The sequence below is a fragment of the Lissotriton helveticus genome, chromosome 6, assembly GCF_964261635.1.
Source record: "Lissotriton helveticus chromosome 6, aLisHel1.1, whole genome shotgun sequence".
NCBI lineage: Eukaryota > Metazoa > Chordata > Amphibia > Caudata > Salamandridae > Lissotriton > Lissotriton helveticus.
This window is the reverse complement of record NC_136067.1, coordinates 517,797,409-517,819,811: the sequence shown is the minus strand read 5'-3', so window position 1 is coordinate 517,819,811 and position 22,403 is coordinate 517,797,409. Positions and strand designations below refer to the sequence as shown.

At 48.0% G+C, this 22,403-nt stretch overlaps 1 protein-coding gene across 2 annotated transcripts in view; it reads left to right on the top strand.

Moving 5' to 3' along the window:
* DST (dystonin) overlaps positions 1–22,403 on the top strand; it is a 1,569,532-nt gene that overhangs the window by 820,641 nt on the left and 726,488 nt on the right. For both annotated transcript variants that reach the window (XM_078647976.1, XM_078647975.1), the window contains exon 34: positions 2,327–2,491. In XM_078647976.1, the coding sequence (XP_078504102.1) occupies positions 2,327–2,491 (165 nt within the window). The remainder of the gene's footprint in view (positions 1–2,326; positions 2,492–22,403) is intronic.

Sequence of the window (22,403 nt, the reverse complement as noted above, 5' to 3'; positions counted from 1 at the left end):
CTTCATGCACATTATCCAGAGCACCTTGTGGACATCTGCACACATTCCCCACACTCCACACAGATCCGTCCACTAAAATTAGAATGCTCTTCACTTCCTTTACTTTGATGGATGTGGAGAATATGCTCTTCCCCTTCCTGACAAAGCTGCCTCTTTTGACCGCCACCCAGTTACCTTTCTTCATGTCTGTTGTTTTGACATACCGCCTAGCATTGCAATATTCCTTGGCCCTACATTGCCGCTCCGCCACACCACTCTCCACAGTGTTGCAATCCACCCACACACATTCCTTGCTCCTCAAACACCCCGGAACTTCCTTCGGTCCTGGCTCATGTGGATTGCTAATCCACTGTGCTTTGCATGCGTGGGTTTGTATCCCATCCTTGTTGCCAGTTATGTAGATTTTTTCTGTAACAGGTACCTCAAGCATACTCTTCCAGTTTCCCAGCTTCAACTCCCTTCTCTTCAAGGGAACACATTCCAATCCCTGTTTCTAAGTTCCACACTATCTAGAAACATTCAAGCAAATCTACACAAACGTAACCCAGGAGAGAAAAACACCTCTTTTTTGTTTGTCGTTGAGAGATTATTATTATTGAAATTCAGTAATGAAGTCTATTTGAATGTATCAAAATAGAATTATTAAAATCAAATTCAACACAATTGATGTATCAAGTCGGCAATTTGACTAAGTGCAGTAGCCCTGACAGTGCTCCGTTCATCATATACCTTGTTGCAAAATGTGAAAGTTCCCACTATGTCCACAAATCCTTAACTGTTTCTACTGTCCTACAAATCACCCTTTGACAAACATTGTAGTCCTTACCTGGACAATGATACAATAGTTAAGTTCACAGGCATCAATATATTACTTCCTTTGTTAAATTCACAATTATTCCCATACGTATCTTCATGTGTATAATTAGAAATACTGTTAATATATATATTTTTAGGATACATTTTTATAAATATGAATTTATAGTAAGTTTGTATCAAGTACTAACAGATATGTATTCCTATGGTCAATTATTTATCTTCTGTAAGTTTTTGTTACAATATATACTTTTTTTAATTTATAATGCTGCTTGCTGTTAATGTATTGGAAGCAGAGGCATCAACATTGTTGCAGTATTTGTAATGTTGAGTCATATGACTGCAGCCCCATTTATTCTGCTATTTTCCTAATAGTGTCTGGTGCCTTTTGCAGGCAACCAGCATCATATCTACTGTATGCAGGTAGGTAGGTAAACTGATCCAGAAAGGAAATATCTTTTATGAGAGGCATTTGGTGAACACCTTTCAAAGATGTTTGAATAACTAGGGCTGTATCATAAAAGATGTGCATATTTCTATCAATGTATGCATTTCATAGCTAGAACTAATGTGGAAGTACCTTCAATTCATGCAGTCAGGTATGTCCAAAATCATTACTGTATGCACGTTTCCATGATACAACATGGGTCTAATGAAAGACCTCCACCATGAGACAGCATGCATTTTATTAAAAGTTATTTTGTCAAAATCAGAAATGCTGGTCGGCCACATTTTGATGTTGCCACCTGCATGCTTTGTCTTACAGTGTTCCAAAGCTTTAAGACATCTTATAGGAATAGCATCATTATCTCCAGGGAACGCTGTTAGAGGCATGGTGCAGCCAAACTAAGTGCAGGCTCATGTCTGTGCACAGCACCCCCATTTGTGTATGTGTGTGCGTGTGTACACCCACTCCTGTTTATTTATGTTCGTGATATTCTCCCAGTTGCTTTGTAACTGAGCTTTGGACAATTTCTTCTGAGCAAAACCTAGTTCTCACATCTTTCTCTTTGCTCTGTTCAAAGTTCTCCAAGGTTTAACATATGCTTTCTGTATTTAACTTGAGGGGGAAAAAGTGCACCTAAATGTTTGTGTTCCACATTATGTTAAGCATGACTTTAAAGTGCAATGCTAATGCAAAGGCAATATCTCCACTAACTGTTATCCTTTTGTGAATAAATCTATGGTTCACACTTACTGGCTTCTAGTGTAGAGATTTTTTACCTATGTATATGGTCTAGTGTCCTGTGTCATGTTCTCCTAATTTGTTTTCCAATATGATTCAAATGTTTTAGACAAATGTAGTTTAAGCCTACAGTCAGATAACATATTTGTGTACATAAAAGTGACAAGTGATTAATAAAAAGTTAACATGCAAATACCTTCTTTCCATTTGAAAGATTATGTTTTGGTGTTCTTTATTTTGTGATGTTAAACATGTTTAAATTCCTCTTGGCAATTGGAAATATTAGTCCTTTTATTGAACTGAATTTTCTCACAAATGCTTTGCCAGAAATCAGTTGCAGATGAAAAAAAAGAACATGTTGGGAAAGCAAAGGAGTTACTGAATTGGGTCTCAAATGTCAGCAATGCCCAGAAGATGCAAGGCATAGGAAGTGCCCACAAGACTCAAGGCATGGGAGAACACGATGGAAGAGCAACCATGCCTTTGCACCAGGTATTAAGAGTTGTTTCTTACATGGACATATTGGTAATTTGAAGATACCTCTACAAATGTTTAGGGGTACAAACTAACTTTAACTCATATTCCAGTTCATCAGAAGTCATCGTGGGAGCCCATGTCCACCTGTTTTCATCTTTTCATGTAGTAGCACTTCCACTACCCAGTCTTCACATATGGATGAAGTTGCTTAATGATACTTAGGTTCTTCAAATAAACACTCATATTCATATTATATTTTTGCATACACTAGGGGCTGTTACATTTGTGAATAAATTAAATATTTCCGTTTTCATTTATTTGTGACTGCGTATCTCAAGCTGGACTCCTGTATTGACATAAAATCAATTGGTGCATATGAGATATCAGGCAGATGCTAATAAAAAAAACCAATGTTGAGTAAGAGGAGGTGAGTGAGACTTCCACATGATCATTATGCAATTAAACTACAACACATTAGAGGCTTAACCAATGTCTTGAGGGTGTCAAGTACCCCACAAGGCTTACCTGCTGCTTACGAAGTAATCTCGCAGAGACAACATGAGCTATCGCCCCCTTACCCACCTTACCTCAGCTGAAGTATGTAAACAAACCAGGATGGAGATGGGATCGGGGAAAGACCGCACATGACGGTGATGGTGTTCTGAAGACCAGCAGAGGACCTCCCTCTGTTCGGGGAATGACCTTTAACTCCGGCTGGAAGGGAAGACAAGGGGAGACCCTGTTACAATGAGCACAGACAAACCCTCCTATATGTACACCTCTTACACACATGCGGAAACAGTTTTACCTGGTAATTGGAAGCACCTTGTGTGAAGAAGTCATCCGCTGTAACGGAACAAGAAACAGCGCTCCTGCGTTGTGTGTAGGGAAACACAAATTAATGCAGGCAGTGCCAACTAAGAAGTGCTTCAGTGCAATCAGGCAACACAAAACGTAAGCGCTCCTGCGCGGTGTAAACAGAAAACCAAGTAAAGTGCTCCAGCGCAATTAGGCCAGGCAACATATAAGCGCCCCTGCGCAGCGTCACATGATGATAAAGCAAGTGCTCCACCGCGGTGAGGCAAACAAAACAAAGCACTCCAGTGCGGTGCAGGGGTTAGGTAACCAGGTCCCACGAATGCGCGCAGGGTCAACAGGTCATTGTTGATAAGCAACCCAGTGCGCCCACACTCTGAAGGAAACCCCGGCTTGGGTACTTGCAGAGCTCACTATTAGGGAACAAATAGCGAGGGTCCGTGAAAATGAGGCAGCGCTCTAGCACGACCTCGGAATACCTGAAGGGTAGTCCGGTGTCAATGCAGGCATTCATGGAACGTGAAGGCATCAATCCGAAGCGCAGGACCGGCGGGAACCGCTGTGGTTTTTGCGGTTTCCCCCAGAAGCGCTGTGTGGTGCATCGGCTGTATCCAGTCTTGGGAACCAGACCGCCAACCGCCTGCCACACGTAATTGAGGAAAACATAATCTCCGCATGCGCGAAGAAGCAGACACACTGCTGACAGTCGGCAGGTAGGGACCCCCTGGGAACCATGACAGTACCCCCTCACAACACAGAACCCCCACCCAACCTCGCAACTCAGACAGGTGTGGCAGGGCGTGGGCTAAGCGGGTGACTGACATGGAAGGCACGAAGTAGTTGGGGAGCGTGACGTACGTGAGACAGGGGTTCCCAGGACCGTTTCTACGGACCGTACCCTTTCCAGTCCACCAAGTAAAAGAGCCTCCCCCAGGTGCAACGGGAACCCAGTATAGCCCGGACCTCATATTCAAGGTGATCGTCTCTAAGGACCGGAGAAGGTGGAGAAGAGACAGTGCACTCAGGGTGAACAGCACGTAGATGGGACACATGGAAGACAAGGTGTATCTTCATCTGTGGAAGCAACAAGAGCTTCATGGACACAGGGTTGATTTCTTTCTCAATGACATAAGGCCCCACAAAGCGGGGCAGTAGTTTCTCAGGGCCGTGCACATTGAAGTTACGAATGGAGAGCCAAACCCTGCCCCTTTCTTGTAGGCAGGTTTCGATCTTCGGTGGTCGTCGGCGTATTGTTTATAGGTTTCTTTGGCCTTGGACAGCTCGAACTGGACTTATTGCCAGAGATTACAAAGCTTGGCATGATAAGCCTGAACCGTCGGTAGGGGACTGTTCTGTGGTTCTTCCCATGGTATAGTGCGAGGATGCTTTCCCTGGAGACAATAAAATGGAGACATACCGATGGCAGAATGCTTGTTGTTGTTATATGTGTATCCACAGCACCTCCGCCCCTTCCTTTTCCACCGCCAGCAGCAAGCAGCTGAGGTACTGCGCCATGGTGTGGTTTGTCCTCTCCGCTTGACTGTCGGTCTGGGGGTGATATGCGGATGATAAGCGTACGTCCTTGTCCATGGCTTTGCATACTTCATTCCAGAAACTGGACACGAATTTCGAACCCCGGTCTGTTACCACCACAGACGGTATGCCTTGTAGTCAAACCATGTTTTGCAGAAACACCACTGCCAGCTCGGCTGCCAAAGGCAATTTCTTCAGCGGTACAAAATGAGCCATCTTCGTGAGGTGGTCTACGATGGTAAGAACAGTGGTATAACCAGATTCGATGGCCGGTAGATCCACCATGAAATGGAGATGGCGTGCCAAGGATAAGGAGGAACCGGAATGGGATGCAACAACCCTACTGAGGGTCCTGACATGTTCTTTCCTTGGGCACAAACCGCACAACGAGCTATATAGGCCCTTGTGTCTGCTTCCAATGTAGGCCACCAGAAGCGTCTCTGCAACAGTTCCATGGTTTTGTCGAGTCCCGGATGATTGGACAGGATGTTGTCATGACACATGTACAGTGCTTGTTGTTGGCGGGCCACCAACGGAAGATAGTACCTGTCTTCTTTGTACAAGAAACCGTTCAGTGCGGTTACCCCTTCATGGTTCCTTACCAAGGCAGATGGATCGTTCTGATGTATGTCCTCCTGTAGTTGGGTAAGGAACTCAGAAGAAAGAATCACCCCTGGAAACGGTGTTCAGGGATGATGGATACCGGCTCAGTGGTGGACATGGTTTTGTTAGTTACCTCCAGACAGGATAGCGCATCTGCCTTGGCATTCTCCCTACCAGGTCGGTACGTGATATTAAAGTTGTATTCGTTAAAAAACAATATCCATTGCAGTTGTCTGGATGTAAGGGCATGGGCTGAGCGAAGGAATTGGAGGTTCCTATGGTCCGTTCAGATGTCAGGGGATGTTTGGCGTCCTTTAGGTAATGATGCCATTCTTCAAACGCTGTCTTGATGGCCAGGAGTTCTTGATCTGATACAGTGTAGTTACATTCGCCTGGTTGTAGTTTTCTGGACTAACAGGCCACAGGGTGCAAGAGACCAGTTCCAGTGTCTCTTTGCGACAATACACCCCCCAGAGCGTCTTGTGAGGCATCAGCTTCCACTATAAATGGCTGCTCTGAGTCGGGGTGTATCAGAATGGGAGCTTTGGTGAATCTCTTTTCGAGCTCCTGAAAGGCGTGTTCGGCTTCCGAGTCCCAATAGTAAAGGACACCCTTGCGCAGTAATCGAGTGATGGGAGTAACAATCCTGGAAAAGCCTGTGATGAAGCGGTGGTAGTAATTGGGAAATCCCAAAAACCTCTGGACGCTTTTCACGGTGGTCGGAGACGGCCATTGCAGGATAGCTTCTACCTTTTTCTTGTCCATTTGGATTCCGGCAGGAGTGATGATATGTGCCAGGAACTCGACAGCTGTGGTGTCGAAAACGCTTTTTTCCAGTTTAACGTCCAATCGATGTTGTTCCAGTTGTTGGAGGATGGTAGGTACGTGCTGGATGTGCTCTGCAGTGGTTTGTGAATAAATGAGTATATCGTCGATATACAGCATACAGAAGATGTCGATGTAGTTCCTTAGTACCTCCTCGATGAAGTATTGGAATGCCGCGGGGGCGTTGCAGAGTCTAAAAGTCATGACCTGATACTCTAAGAGGCCAAACCTGGTCTGGAATGCCGTCTTCCATTCATCACCTTTCCGGACTCTGACGAGATGGTATGCCCCCCGCAGGTCTAATTTAGTGTATATGGAGGCATTTTTTACCTGGTCCAATAGGTTGGAAATCAAAGGCAGGGGATACGGGTTCTTCACAGTAATGGCGTTTATAGCCCTGAAGTCAATACAGGTCATCAGATCTCCCTCCTTCTTGGCCACAAAAAAAGAGGGGAAGATACTGGAGACCTAGAATGGCGTATGAACCCATTACGTAAGCACTCATCCAGATAGGAGCGAAGATGCTCATTCTCTTTTTCCGTAAGGGAATATATCCAACTGCTAGGAAGCGTGGAACCAGGGATCAGGTCTATTCTGCAGTCGAACAAGCAGTGAGGAGGAAGAGTATTGGCTCCTTTCTTGTCGAACACAGCTGCTAGATCAAGGTATGCCTCTGGTATGTTTTCCTGGGTTACCGCAACCATTCCCATCAAGGGCAGATAGTGGGCCTGTATGGCTCAGCACAGAAGGAATTGGCCTGCGTATAACAGGAAATGTTACAAAGGTCCGAATCCAGGGTTATGATCCTGGATGTCCAATGAATCCGTGGATTGTGGCTCACTAGCCACGGAAGACCCAATATCACTCTGAACTGGGGTGCATTGATGACATCAAAGCTGATGGTTTCCGTGGGTGTTTTCGAACAACATAACCATGTCCTCTGTTTGGTACCGGATGAGGCTGTATGTAAGGTCTGTACCATCCCCTGCCTTAACTGTTTCAGGTTTTACCTTGGGTACAGTGGCCATACCCAGGTCCTTTGAATACTGGGTGTCGATGAAATTGCCGGGGGCTCCTGAATCAAGAAGAGTGGTCACCTGCTACACCTGGCCTGACCGTGCTCGTAGTACCACATCAACACCCAGATGATTGCTACCACCGAAAAAGGCAGGGGTCTCTGTCTTGCTGGACGACGAACCTAGTAGTCAGACCCCACTATCTCCTGGTTTTCCCCGTTTCTCTTTTGGATACAGGTAACGCGAAGGGTCTCCTTCCTCTTGCTCATGTAGGCTTTACTGGACGTTCCCTGACAAAGTGTCCGTTCTTACCGCAGTACAAACACTGATTCTGTTTTCTTCTTTTCTCTCTTTCCTCGCTGGTAAGAGGTCCCCGTATGCCGCCTATTTGCGTAGGTTCCGATACATCACTGGTTGGAGCAGGTTCGTCCTTAGGTTTATCCTTGAAGGACAAGAACCAGTTATCACCTACTTTGGTCTTCTCTGTCTTTCGCTCTTGTATCCTGTAGTTCACTATGACCACCAGATCGATAATCAGCCCTATCTTTTCCGGAGGTTCAGGCATCTGAGAAATCAGGTCTTTTAGTTTGTCACGCAAACCCCTGTAGAGTACGGACATCTTCTTGGACTCGGGCCAACGGGCCTCAATGACGAGTCTACAGAATGTCATGATGTAGTGGAGCAGGTCTGTGTTACCTTGTTTCAGATTGAGCAGTTTGTTGTCTGTGTCTTGAACAAAGGTGTGACGAGCGAATCGTTTCTTTGAACACTGTTAGATTATACAGCATGGGGTCGTCGTTTCCACTAATGAAATGGACTACTGGGCGGCATCGCCACCCATGTAGGAAAGAATGAAGGCGACTTTGGATGCGTTGTCAGGGAAAATGGTTGCTCTGGCCATGATTGTAGATGGCACTGATGAAGAAAGACACTGTATTTCGTGCTGTCACCATAAAAGCATTCAGGTGGTGCTAGCTGCATTGGGTGGGGTGCTATCAATTGTATGGCATTGTCCTGGTTGGAAGTGGAGGAGGGCCCTACAAAGGTGAACAAGGGGGCCCGTAGTAACCCCTCCTGCCTAACCCTGGAAGTAGGAGAAGGACCCTAAGGACCTGTTACCCCAGATGCCACCTGGCCATGTAAGGCCGTCATGTCATGGCGTAAGCTGAGGCTCTCTGCCTGCATACTAGTAAGCATAGCCGCTATGTCCTGCAAGATGATCTCAGGATCGGTCATGTCGTCCGGGCGAGATAAAACACTTGGGCTTCGGATTCTGTCAAGCACCCCATAAGGCCTACCTGCTGCTTGCGAAGTAATCTCGCAGAGAGAACATGAGCTATTGCCCCCTTACCCACCTTACCCCAGCTGAGGCATGTAAACAAACCAGGATGGAGATGGGATCGGGAAAGTAAGCTAATATGACGGGGATGGTGTTCTGAAGACCAGCAGAAGACCTCCCTCTGTTCGGGGAATGATCTTTAACTCCGACTGGTAGGGAAGATCAGGGGAGATCCTGTTACAGTGAGCACAGACAAACCCTCCTCTATGTACACCTCTTACACACATGCGGAAACAGATTTACCTGTTAATTGGAAGCACCTTGTGTGAAGAAGTCCTCCGCTGTAACGGAACAGGAAGCAGCGCTCCTGCGCTGTATGTAGGGAAACACAAATTAATGCAGGAAGTGCCAACTAAGAAGTGCTCTAATACAATCAGGCAAAACAAAACACACTGCTGACAGTTGAAAGGTAGAGACCACTCAGGAACCATGACAGAGGGGTCACAATGAAGCCACGGGCGACACAAATAACTTCAAGATGGATCAAGTGGTGTTTGATGTCAGGAAGACATCAAATTTTGAGAGAAGGGGAGAGAAACTAAAGGTGCCTTACCAGGAGAAAAATAGCTCAATTAGATTAATAGTGAGCTCCAAACAGCCCTATGAGAACCTACTAGAACTGCTGCTCTCCATCATTAATTTTCAAAATAGTCTTTGCCCTTCTAATCCAATACATTTGTGCAAGATAAATGATTATCTTCATTGTTTTTGGATTGTTTCTAATGAAAATTAATTAGAGTTTTTCACCATATTATTCATTATATTTGAAAAATGGATGGTTGTTTATTGGCGTAAAGAGGGGATGTGCCACTCTTGTAACCAGAATTAGTTGTTTACCACTTTATGCGTTTTTGCTGTGAAAGTTTATGCATACTTCAATAATGTATTCATAAAAACTGATGTGTGATAGTTAAGGGAGGTCGGGCTTTTTGATCCATGATCTCTCGACATATTAAAAGCAAACAGAGATAGCTTTGACCATTAAGCTTGCTTCCAGCTATAATGTTCTACATATTTACATATTACAACTAAGTATTCCTTCCACATGTAACTAAATACCACTTGTGAGTGGTAAACATTATTACAGGATTTTTTTTAGGAATGTATTTATTTGCATTTTCTTATTCACATTGGAAAACCACATCAGATACACAAAAGATCTTGTTTCTTTGTTCATTACAGGTACAGCGAGGTCAAAAAATATTGAGCGTCAGGCCATAGTAGGTCAGCCATGGGTTCCGTATTTTCCCCAAAAATTTGGGACACCCGTTTGCTTTGTATGTTGTCTTCTCGTCCAACATGTTCATGTCCATCCCTCTTCGCCATTCCTCCAGTATTGGGTTAGTATCTGCCCACCAAGCCCTCGCCATGTCTCCCTTGGCTACTACCAGATCCAGCTAGAGCAGTATCAGCTTTACTTTGGGGAGATCTATCTCTCTGGGTATGCCCAATCTCTGTGGGTATGCCCAGCAGAATAAACACAGGGTCTGGGGGTATGGATTCATGCAATATAAGTTCCAATTCCTTCAGAAGTGTGCCCCAGTATAGCTGTGCATGTGTGCATCCCCAAATGGTGTGAAAGAAGGTCCCTTCCATGCTCTTACATTTCAGGCAGTTGGGAGACTCTGCTCTACCCATCTTATGCAGTCAGGCTCTGTCATAATACATTCTGTGCAAATATTTAAACTGAATTAATCGGAGCCGCAATCTAATGGCCACCTCCCTTGGGTGCATCAGGGCCATTTCCCAATCTAGATCTTCTATGTCTCCCAGATCCGCCTCCCATTGTAGTCTCAGTTTCCACAATTGGTCAGGTGTGTTATTCATGATTGTCCGATAGGTCCACAACACTGCTTTCTCTCCGGTGTCTCCCATTAAAAGTCGCCCCTTCTAACGGCGCATACTCCGGGAATCCCTCCATATCAATCTGCTGCACCCCCAGGCATGCCTCAGTTGCAGATACTTAAAATGTTGCATCTTATTCATGTCGTATTCTATCTGGAGGTGCGGGAACGTCACCAGCTCTTTACGATACATTATGTCCTTAAACTGGGAAATACCAACCAGATCCCACTTCTCAAAGCCTTTCAGCTTGGCAAATTCCTTAAGTCGCGTTCCCACCCAAAGCGGGGTTTGCTTGGTCACCCGATCTTCCCATTTCATGCGCCTTTCCGCCTTTTACCATGGCATGATCGCTATTTGCGTGGCCGGTAACAATTTTGCAAAGCTGTGGCCTCCATAAAGAAAGTGAGAGTATGACCTATAGAGGAACTGAGTATGCTCAAGCACATACGCCGGCTGATCCCTCTCTCCAAAGGCCCATTCGTTGATTACTATCAAGTGGGCGGCCCAATATTAGGTCCGTATGTGAGGCAGGGAAATGCCACCGCTATATTGGTTACATTGCAGCTTCCCTAGCGCCACCCTGAGGGGCTCCCTCCCCCCCCGGAGGAATTTCCTCAGGATATCATCAATTTTAGTGAACACCTCTTCTGGGATTGTCTGGTAGGTATTCTGCAGAACATACAGAAACTTTGGGAGGCTTATTTTGAAGAGCGCTGCTCTTCCGAGCAGTGTTAGAGGTAGGGATGCCAAACGGTACTCATCTAAACGGAAATCCCCAATACCTTATACAGGTTCCGCTCCAGTACCAGTTGCCTGTCTAACGTTATGTGGATACCTAAATATTTTATCCCTGTGGTTACGACCTGTAGTCGGCTGGGATAAACAATATATTCGACCGCCTGCCCTACCGGATAGACACTTGATTTTTCTCAGTTAATTCTATATCCTGCACACCTGCCATAATCCTCACAACTCTCCATGATATTAGGGAAGGTTGTATCTGATAGAGACTACTAGCCGTAGATTCCTTACCGTAGAATTATCCCCAGGCGTGAGACTGGATCCGGAAATGTTTTGCCCAGCATCCCTGCGCACCGGGGGGATGGCATCATGCGACTCCACCCAGGCGTCGTCCACGTACGTGATGTCAGCGAGGTCACATAAGTCCCACCCCAGCGTGCCTACATCAGTTGTTTCCTTTTCCGCGTGCAACGCGGATCCGGTTCTTGCTAAAAAAAACCTGAGCCAATTTAGGCCCTTTTCCTTCGATTTTGGTGTGTTGTAGGAACAGTGAGCGGATGCCTTCGGGCTTCAAGATGAGCTCGTCTTGTGGGCGCTTGATTTCGGCGACGGACCCTCACCTTATTGGTGCTTGGGGAAGGATCACAGCTCCACAATCTGCGAGGCGTGTCAGCGGTTGAAGCCAAAGTCGCAGCGGGAACCCCGCAAGAAACATCTCTGGGCCCGCATGTCTAGATCGGCTTCGTCTCCTCGCTCGGCTTCTGTGGAGGGTTTTCGGAGTGGCTGTCATTGTTGCCGTCGTCTTCATCCATCTCCTGTGCCGCAAGAGCGTCGCTCCCCTGTGGGTAAGTGTCGCAGTTTATCCCTGAAGGCTTGTTGCCGGCCTATTGGGGGCATGGGCTCTCCGTGGGTGATGCGGCCCGCATATCGTCCCCTTATCCACCGTTCCCCGGTGAGGGGGCGTCGAGAGCCCAAATTGAGACATATGCGGCGGCTTTACAGGCCTAGCTGGCTCATCCTCCTCCTCCTTTGCCTCCTGGGAAGTTAGTGGATCCCTTGCACCATGCGGGGCCCTCCGGCAGCTTCGGCCACGGAACCGACTGGTTTGGCTCCAGGCTAGGAGGATGTGGTGCCATTGGGGTGCGGCCTTTCGGGGTCCCTCCTTTGGACCACGGTGGCATTCCCGAGCCCCATTCGGCCCTTTTAATAGGTGGCTATTCTGTCTGAGGCCGAGGTGATGCCGCCACAGCACCAGCAGTTGCTGGCCCGGGCGGCGCCACTGGGGTCGGCGGACCCCTCTTGCCCCGTCATGGGTCGAGGTTGGAAAGGGACTCCTCATCCCTCCCGAGCCCTTCTCGTCCCTCCACGCAGGTGGCTGCCTTGTCGGAGGTCGAGTCGGCCTTGGTGGCACCATGGGGGTCAGCGGATCCCTCTCGTCCACCCATGGGTCGAGGCTGCCGGGGGACTCCTTGTCGCTCTCCAGGTGTGTCTCGCTCCTCCGCGCAGGCGGCTCCCTCATCGGAGGTGGAGTCGGTGCCGTTCCGGCGCCACCCGTTGACTGCCTCGGTTCCAGCCCAGCCCCGGCGCCGTGTGACGGGACGGAGGCCTGTCCGGGGTCTCCTGTGGTGTTGGATGACGATGACGCCCTGCTCCTGGTTGCGGACTCTACTGCACCGGACAGGCGTCAGGTAGTGGATTCGTCCTCGGACGTCCCCTCTTTCCCAGAGGTTGGGTGCCTGCTGGTGTCATCTTCCCCAGAATGGGCCGCCGCGTCGTGGCTTTCTCCCCGACGTCATCGAAAGACGGCTCCTTGCCGATGCTGCGTCCATGTTTTTTGCCGGAGGAACCACAGGTCCCCCACTCTTCGGCGCCTCTTTCTCCCTTTCGGGCCTGGCCCTTTCCCGTTCTGCTTGATCTGGGGTATGGATGTCTTAGTTTGCAGCCATCCCCCATGGAGGAGTTGCTTTTCCCGCCGCGGAGCCCTCCAGTGGAGGTTGCGGCCTTCGCTCATGCTGTTTCCACGGCTGTGGGAATGTTGCGCATGGGACATCCCGCGAACCATCTTTTGGAGGTTCTTCACCAGGGCTCTGGTGGAAGGGACCTGCTGCTCCCCTTTGAAGGTTTCGCTGATGGGGACTTGGGAGTGCCCCGCCACGGGGGATCCGGTGCCCCAACACCATCGGCACAGGCACCTTCCAGCGCTGCGTGACCCGGCGTGTCTTTCCCTTCACCCCTCTGCCAGTGGCCCCCTCTTGCGGACCGCCTTTCCTTCCCTGCCGTCGCTGATGGCTCCACCCTCTCGGGAGGCGCGCTGGCTGGATTCCTGGGGCCGCAATATGTTTGCCTCGACCAGTGCAGCTCTACGGGCCTTTAACACCTAATGTGTGCTGGCTAGGGCCATGTCTTGTTTCTGGGACTCGGCGGAGTCCCTTGAATCTGCAGCTTTGCAGGAGGGTGCTGGTGTTGACTTGCCACACCATGCTCTAGATGGCCGAGAGCTGGTGTGTTTATTCTCCGCTCCGCTCTGGATATCTCGGAGGTGCTGGGTCTTACCATGGCTTCTTCAGTTGCCCTTCACCGCCATGCTTGGCTTCGGGACAGTGTGTTCCCGGAGAATGTGTGAGATCGGCTGATAGATCTTCCTTTTGATTGGCACCCTCTTGTTCCACGCCCCGATGGACTCGGCCATCCGTAGGTTTTTGGTGGGGCTCTGTGTCCTCCTCCTCCTCCTCCTCCTTCTTCTCCCCCTCAGTGACCTGTGGGTTGGTCTGGATTTTGTGAGATGTTCTTTGGTTGGGGTAAGTCGCCCCAGTTGTGTGATCTGTGTGCTTCATATGCCTGAGAGTCCTCTTTGTTAGGACTGTGGCTTTGTTGGCTGCTGTCCGGCCCATCTTCTGTGTGTGTTTTGTTGAAGTCTTTCACACCAGGTTGGCACTAAGACTAGGCCTCCTGTTCTTCTCTTGGCTGCTTGATAAGCCTTCTGCAGGTTTTTTTTCCCGTAGCTCTTTCAGTTGTCCTCTGCTGCTGCAGTTCTTCCTAAGAGAGTTCCCATGTTTGGGACTAACATACCCTATGTGGGGTACTGGTAGCTGTTATATAGCTAATTGTGTGCTGGGGAGTTGTGGTCGCCTTCGGGCCTCTGCCCTGCATGGCGCGTTTGTAATTGCAGTTCCAATTTCCTTGAGCTGGATATGAATGCCTGGGTGGCACCCCGAGGTGTCCTTCTCCGGGGTTGCTGCGCTGTTTGTCAGGTTTGGCCTGTTGTCTGCGGCCTGGGTCATGACGCTGGTCTGCTCCTTTTGGGTCATGTGTGCGTACCCCTCTTTGTGGTGTGTCCGGGACTTCTTCACCCTCATGTTCGCTGGCCTGGGAGTTGGGTAGGTTCTTGTGTCCCTCCCTCTTTTGGGACGCAGCCTAATGGTCTTACTGGGTGCCCCAGGCTGTTCTTCCCTCTTTCTCCCTGTTTCCGTGGGGCCTCTGGGTTGCTCTTCTTGCCTTTCTTGCCTTTCTTGCCCTTCCTTGCCTTAGCCTTGGATGGTGGTTCTGTAGCCCCGTCACGACGTGGGGTGCCTTGGCCTTCCCTTGCCTGGCCTTGATTTCTCTGTTGAGTGGAATGGGCTTCCTCTTTCTCCTGTCTTCTTCCCCCGCCCTCCCGTGGGATCGGTGGCGTTCTGCTATGAGGGTACCCTTTGTCTGCGGGGACGAGGCTCCTCGCCTTGTCCCCTGTGGGGCCCTCTGTTATGTCCAGGCCGGTGGGGCCTGTTTGCAGACCCTCCTTCCCCGTGGGTATGGCTTAGGTATCTATTCTATCTTAAGAAATCTGCGGCTAGTAGTCTCTATCATATGTACGAGTTACTTACCTTCGGTAACAATGTATCTGGTAGGGACGATTCTAGCCGCAGATTCCTTCACAGCCCGCCCTTCCTCCCCGTTTTGCGAGGGCCCTTAGCTTGGTCTTCTGCGCTGGCCTCCTGGTGGGTGGCTTTAGCTTCTGTTGTTCCTTCCTCCTCTTGACTCTTTGGAGGATGGAGTTATATGTTCTCCTGTGCCCCTCTGCTCTGGTCCAGGTTAGGAGCTTGCCTTCACTTTCTTCCCTCCCCTCCTCTTCCGTTGGTTACTAGGGTTCTGGTCCCTCTGCTACCTTCTGGGTTGGGGTCATCTCACCGTGCCCTTGCCCTTGTTCCTTTGGGTGTGGTCGCACTCTGTGCTGGGGTTCCCCTGGAGAATTGTCGTTCCTGTTTGTCTTGAGACCAGTTTCCCCTTCGTAGTTCCTGGCTGGGGTTGTAGTCCTGCTGTATGTTGTTGTGGCAATTTTGCATGTGTTCCTTGTCTCCAGAGGGGGCTGTCTACATCCTGGCAGGGTGGCTGTTCAGGGTTGTGCTCTGTTCTTTTTCTTTCCCTGCCTTTGGCTGCTGCAGTGTTGGCACTGCTTCTTATGGTGTTGTTCGTCACCATTAATTTTCCATTTTTCTGCTCTTTCGCACACGGTTCCCATAATCCCACAGCTTTGTCTGATGGCTCCGCTTTGTGGTGCGGAAAAGTTCTCCGAAGAAAACTGACGTAGGTGCGCCGGGGTGGGACTTATGTGACCTCGCTGACATCACATACGCGGACGACGCCGGGGCGGAGGCGCGTGATGCCGTCCACCCGGCACGCGGGATGCTGGGCAAAAAATTTCTGGATCCAGTCTCACGCCTGGGGATAATTCTACCTTAAGGAATCTGCGGCTAGAATCGTCTCTACCTGATACATTGTTACCGAAGGTAAGTAACTCGTACTTCTGGGCTCGTAACAAATAACAGTATATCATCAGCATGTAGGGAAATGCATTCATCCAGATCATCACTGTCATTTGCACGAAAGCCGGTTATATTCAGGTGTGCGTGAATGACGCAGGCCAAGGGTTCCAGGACGATTGCGAATAACAGAGGGGACAAGGGGCAACCCTGTCTGGTGCCCCTTTGATTGGGAATTTCCAGGACGTTACCCCTTTGACGCTAACCCTAGCTAATGGTCTCTCATACAGAAAGGCTGCCATCTCCTGAACTGAGGACCAACTCCCAAGTTATACAGTACAGCCATAAGAAACGGCCAATGGACCGTGTCTAATGCCTTCTCGGCATCTAGGGACAATATAAGGTCCTATGTCGCACCACTTCCAACCAGTTGGCAACCCGTCTAAGACTGAGTCTTGTTGACCTGTGAGGCATAAAACCCGACTGGTCCTTATGGATAAGTCCTGTTATAACTTTAGATAGTCTGTTGGCCAGAATTCTAGCCAAAATCTGCATCTCCATATTTATGAGGGAGATGGGTCTATACAAACCGCAGTTCTGTGGCGGCCGCCCCTCTATATGTATCACCACAATAGTCGACCATCCTCAGATCTTCAGGGAATGCGCCCTTCTCCCGTGCCTCCAGATATATCTGTAGTAGATGTGTGCTAAAGAGCGCCCCATAATGCTTAAAAAATTCCGGCGGAAGCCCATTAGGACCCGCGGATTTCCCTGTTTTCATCTGGCCTACGGCTTCTAGAATTTCTTCCTTTGTCAATTTTGCCTCCATCGCTTGTGCGTCACTGTACTCTAGTCCATGGAGCTGCACAGATTGTAAATATGTGTGTATCTGTTCAGTGTCTGCCAGACCCCTTTTGGCATAGAAGGCCTCGTAGCACCCTGCGAAAGCTTGCGCTATCGCATCTGAAGTCTGATGAACCTGATCTCCCTCCATCTATATTAACATTATTACAGTTTTATGTCACCAATCACATTGTCGCTATGAACCATACAGAAATGACAAAACTGAGTTTCTTCTTCCTGCTACCAGACTTTGTATCTTACCTGTTTATGACATGCAGCACACTGACTCTCATAACAGTCTAAGCATGAGATAATTATAATTTAGTTTGTCCTACCGCAACTATTTGTACAAATATCATAGCCTTGTTTTGATATGAAGTGACAATAACAATATCAAGAACGTGACACAAGTATAAACATTAGAAACATAATTTAAAACACAATGCAAGAACACATTTCAGTGAAAAAGGCTCCCTCTTGTGCAATGGTTTAAAAGAAGTTAAGATGTTTATTAAGAGGGGTGTATGTTATTTTCAAATTGTGATTCAAATCCTACAGTAGAAAGTTAATTGCCAAGTTTAGGAACAACTCTTTAAATGTTATCATCAGGGTCATTGTCAAACATGGACACGATATTTTCAATAGCTAAAGCAAGTGCCTTTTTGACAGGAGTATTTCTAATGCAAAATAAATTGTTGATTGCTTGAAAGGCACTCATGCAGCTGACATATCAACTAAAATTAAACAGATCCATGTGACGAGTCAGTGGCTAGTGCCTATGAAGCCATCAGAAAAAATATATTTGCTTCACCTTAGGCGTAGGTCCCATCTTTTGGCCAAACAATTACATATCATTTCAGCTTAATGCAAATAATAGATTTTTTAACTTCTCACAATATGCTAACTCAATATGTAAAGTACTAAAAAGAAAAATATTAGTGAAATTACTTTTTTGTGTTTACAGTTAGGGCATACTTTACAAGCGAAACAGAAGGTATTGCTTATGGTAACTTTCCTAATAGAAATGTTCTGATTATCTGGTTAGTTGAAGTTTGTTTCTCCTTTTTAATGAACGAACATGCCCAGATAAGACCATACATTGTCAAGTATTTATTTTGAGGTAAACCTAAATGTTTTTATACTAGTGTTGCATACAAACACACCCACAACAATCCACACCACAATCCTCAATAAAAATCATGGAAAGTCCTGGTACTATTATGAAAAGACAAAAGGAAGAATGTAATTTCTACCCTAGACAATCTTCCGTGTTTGCTGGTTATCTGACATATCCTTTCAAAAGATAGAGTGTGGACTCTTTCTAATACGTTGGTGAGCATGCTAACATTCACCACTTGCCCATGGCCTGTAACTTGTCCATTGTCATGGTGCGTTGAAAACATTTTGCAGGACTCTTACATGCATCTATAGTTACATGCATATTAAAATGCAGAACCATGTCCTGGTGGTTTGTTGTTTAGCTGGAGCACTATGATTACTGTTAGACCTGGCATCTTTGCCGTGGTTTCCCCTGTCTTTTTGCCTCTACCTCCTGTAGGCCATCTTAGGTGGGGAATAGCCTCAGTACACCCCAGTAGCCAGTATAAAAGGGAAGGTCATGGCTCCGCGTAGCGGACGCGTATTGCGGACGCGCCGGGTGCGTGCCGGAGTCAAGCTAGAGTCCAGCCCGTCTGCGCCTGTCAGCGCTAAGGAAGCGCTTGAGGCCAGGAACCCTATTAGATTCAGGAGCGGTAAGTTAACCTACTCAAGACAGGAATTACTAACCCTAAAGTGTCCTGATGGTAAATGCGTCAAACATAACCTCTCACGCATGACTGACCCTCTCGCATGCTCGTGCGGCTTCGCACTACCGACCCTTGCCCTGCCACTACCCCCCATCAAAACCAACCCTTTTACTATCAGAGTAGGCCAGCTCAATGTGAGATTGATGCAAAAACACTATTCGGAAATCCACGACCTACTGTCCAACCACTCCCTCGATATCCTTTTTCTTACAGAAACATGGCTTCGGGATGACATGGACGCTGTGATAAACCTGGCCACCTCCCAGGGTTCACCACTTACACCCTGAATAGAAACTCCAGGGGAGGTGGGATTGCGATCATGGCCAAATCTCACTTCACCTGTCAGCTAACAAAACTGGAAATTAAAGACTGCGAATGTACACGTTTCAATATTAAAATCAACCCTCAGTTCAACCTCGTGGGACTTTTGATGTATAGACCCCCGGGAGCAGTCGCAAGCTTCACAACCTCGCTCTTGGAGAACTTATGCTCACTGATCACCGAAACCGTGAACTTTACCATCATCGGTGATCTCAACATCCACTTTGATCTTAATGCAGACATTAAGATCAATACCTTGTTAGCCGACCTTGCTGCCTTTCAGCTAGGCCAACTGGTGAGCGGCCCCACCCACAGTGGTGGTCATCTTTTAGACCCCATCCTTTCGAATTTGACCAATGTACTCGTAGAAACACCTATCCCTATGACCTGGACCGATCACTACTTAGTGGTTATGGCAGTACTCTGTAAGGAAGTCCCTATCACAAAACCCGTCCAGCAGGTCCGGAAAAGACCCTGAAGGAAGCTCCGCCTGGAAGATTTCCACGCACTTCTTACAACCAATCCTCCCCACCCCAGCAATGACCCCGACCTAGGGTATGACCAATTCTGTGATTGGATCAACCTAGCCCTTGACACCCTGATCCCAGATAAATGGATCAAGGCGCGTTCCCACAAATCTAGCCCCTGGTACAATAAAGAACTCTCCGCGCAAAAAAAGGATTGTAAAATAGCCGAAAGAAGATGGAGAAAAGATTACGATCCTGCTCTCAAAATTCGTTATGTCCAGTCACAAAAAAAATACCATCGTAACATATGTAGAACTAGAGCAGCACACTACGCAGCTGAGATTAAAAACAGCCAGAATGCTTTTAAAACTATCTTTAGAATTCTCAAAGAACTCAGCGCCAAAAAAACTGTGGATAACCCTAACACCTCATCTACTCTGTGTGACAGCATGGCATCATTCTTCATGGAGAAAATCCAGAAAATCTATAGTGCCTTCCCCACCTCACGCCCTCTACCGACCCAAATAAACCCAATCTACCTAGCATCCCGGCACTCAGTCAAGAAGACTTCCTCAATGTCTGCAATAAAATCAAATCTGGCTCACCTGCAGATCCCCTTAAACCTGAAACTTTTAGAGAGGCAGATTGGACAGTCCTCGGCCCCCTCAGAGACATTATAAACCTGTCCTTCTCGACAGCCATCATCCCCACTAGATGGAAGCAAGCCTGGGTCTCACCCATAATAAAAAAGCCCAGTCTGGACCCGACCCTACCTGAAAATTTCAGACCGATATCTCTCCTCCCGTGGCCAGCCAAAGTAGCAGAATCCCATGTAAATACCATCTTGACCAAGTTTCTGACGTCCAATTCCATCTTGGACAAGTTGCAACATGGATTCCGGGCTGGCCATAGCACCGAGACAGCACTCCTCAGTGTGACAGAACACCTTCGGACCATCTTAGACGCTGGTGGAACGGCAGCACTGATCCTTTTAGATCTCAGTGCTGCCTTCGATACGGTGTCACACGAGGTGTTGTTGTTTAGGCTCAAGGAGGCGGGGATATCAGGGTCTGCCCTGGACTGGTTCAAGGACTTCCTATCAGGCAGATCGTTCCGAGTCTCCACCCCCCCTTTTCTCTCAAAAGAATGGCCCATGAAGCAGGGAGTGCCCCAGGAGTCGGCCCTCAGCCCCACCCTGTTCAATGTGTACGTTCAACCTCTGGCAGAAGTAGCCAGGAGACATGAAATGTCACTCGTGTCCTATGCTGACGACACCCAGCTAGTGGTGGCACTGAATGACGAAAATGGTCTCGGTGCTCATAACTTCAAACAGACTCTCGTCGACATCACTAGCTGGATGACGGCGAACTACCTCCAGCTTAATGCAGGAAAAACTGAAGTCCTGTTGGTGGGAAAAAAACAGCTGCCTGGGGAAACAGCTGGTGGCCAGAAATCCTCGGCCAACCCCCAGAGCCGAAAGACTGTGTAAAAAATCTGGGAGTCTGGATAGACTCTGCCCTGAACTTCGCCCACCATACCAAAAAAGTGGCGGCCACTTGCTTTGGCATTTTACGAAATCTTAGGCCAGTATTAAAGTTCTTTGACCATCAAACCCGCCAGCTGATAGTTCAGTCTGCCGTCCTCTCGCGGCTGGACTATGCCAGCTCCCTTCTGCTAGGGGCTAACGTAGCAGAGAAAACCAGACTCCAGCGAGTCCAGAATGCCGCCGCCAGGGCCCTGACTGGACTGCCCCGCCGTACGTCATTGGCGAGCGTCATCACAAAACTCCACTGGCTCCCAATGGAGAAAAGGATCCATTTTAAAACGCTTTGCCTAGCATTCAAAATTTTAAAAACTGCCTCCCCCCCCATGCTATGCCCACTCCTTTCAACGTATGTCCCCCGACGCGCTTTGCGATCTGAAGGATAGAACTTAGCGGTCATTCCTCGCATCAAACTAGCTAGGATGGGCGGCCGTTCATTCAGATACCTGGCCGCAAAACTCTGGAACGGCCTCCCGGACCAGATACGAGGTCTGAATGATCTGCTATCCTTCAGAAGAGCCATTAAAACACATCTCTTCGGTTAAATCGGTATTTTCTCAGCACGCTTCCCCCACTTCTGTCATTTTCTAGCTCTCATACAGAAAGCGCCGGGACGCCCCTTGGCTGGGGCAGCCGTGCGCTATACAAGCACATATAACATTAACATTAACATTAACATTATTTTTGCTGCTGTGCTGGATTCCGTTTTTGCTGGTTTAGATGCTTTGGGCACTTTGCCACTGCTGATCAGTGTCAAAGTGCAAGTGCTCCCTGTGTAAATTGTTGTTGTAATTGGTTATCCATGAATGGCATATTTGTATTACCAAGAAGTCCCTAGTCAAGTGCACTGAGTGTGCCAGGGCTGGTGATTCAAATGCTACTAGTGGGCCTGCAGCACTGATTGTGCCATCCACATGAGTAGCCCTAAAATGGTGTCTCAGGCCTGCCACCGCGGTGCCTGTGTGCAGACTCTGAACTGCCATGTCCTCCTGGTCGGTGTCCCCACTGACCATACCTAACCCTTCCCTTTCTGTGCACATTGGTCACCCCTATGGAATGCCCAAGGTACCCCCTTGGGCAGGGTGCAGTGAATGTGAAAGGTAGAGCATGTACTTGTGCAGGTGACATGCTCTGGTAGCGAATTACAGCCATTTTCGTTTTTCACTATTGTAAGGCTATCTTGCCCCATAGGCTATCATGGGGAATGCTGGCTACAGTGGCTACCAGCATATCTTCTCATAGGAGAAGATAGGACATAACAGTCTGGTATCCCTGAACTCAGAATTTAATAACACATCTTTTAGGAAAGTTTTTTTTTAAATCCTGTGTTTGAGAACTACACTTTTAGAAAGTGGCTGTTCTCTTGTCTGACCTTTCTGTGTGCCTTGGCCTGTTTGTGAATTGACTGTCTGGTTTGAGAGTGACAGGGGCTGGGGAGCCCCCAGGAGGCTGGATGAGTCAGCCCTAGGCTGAATGATTGCATCTGCATCTTGA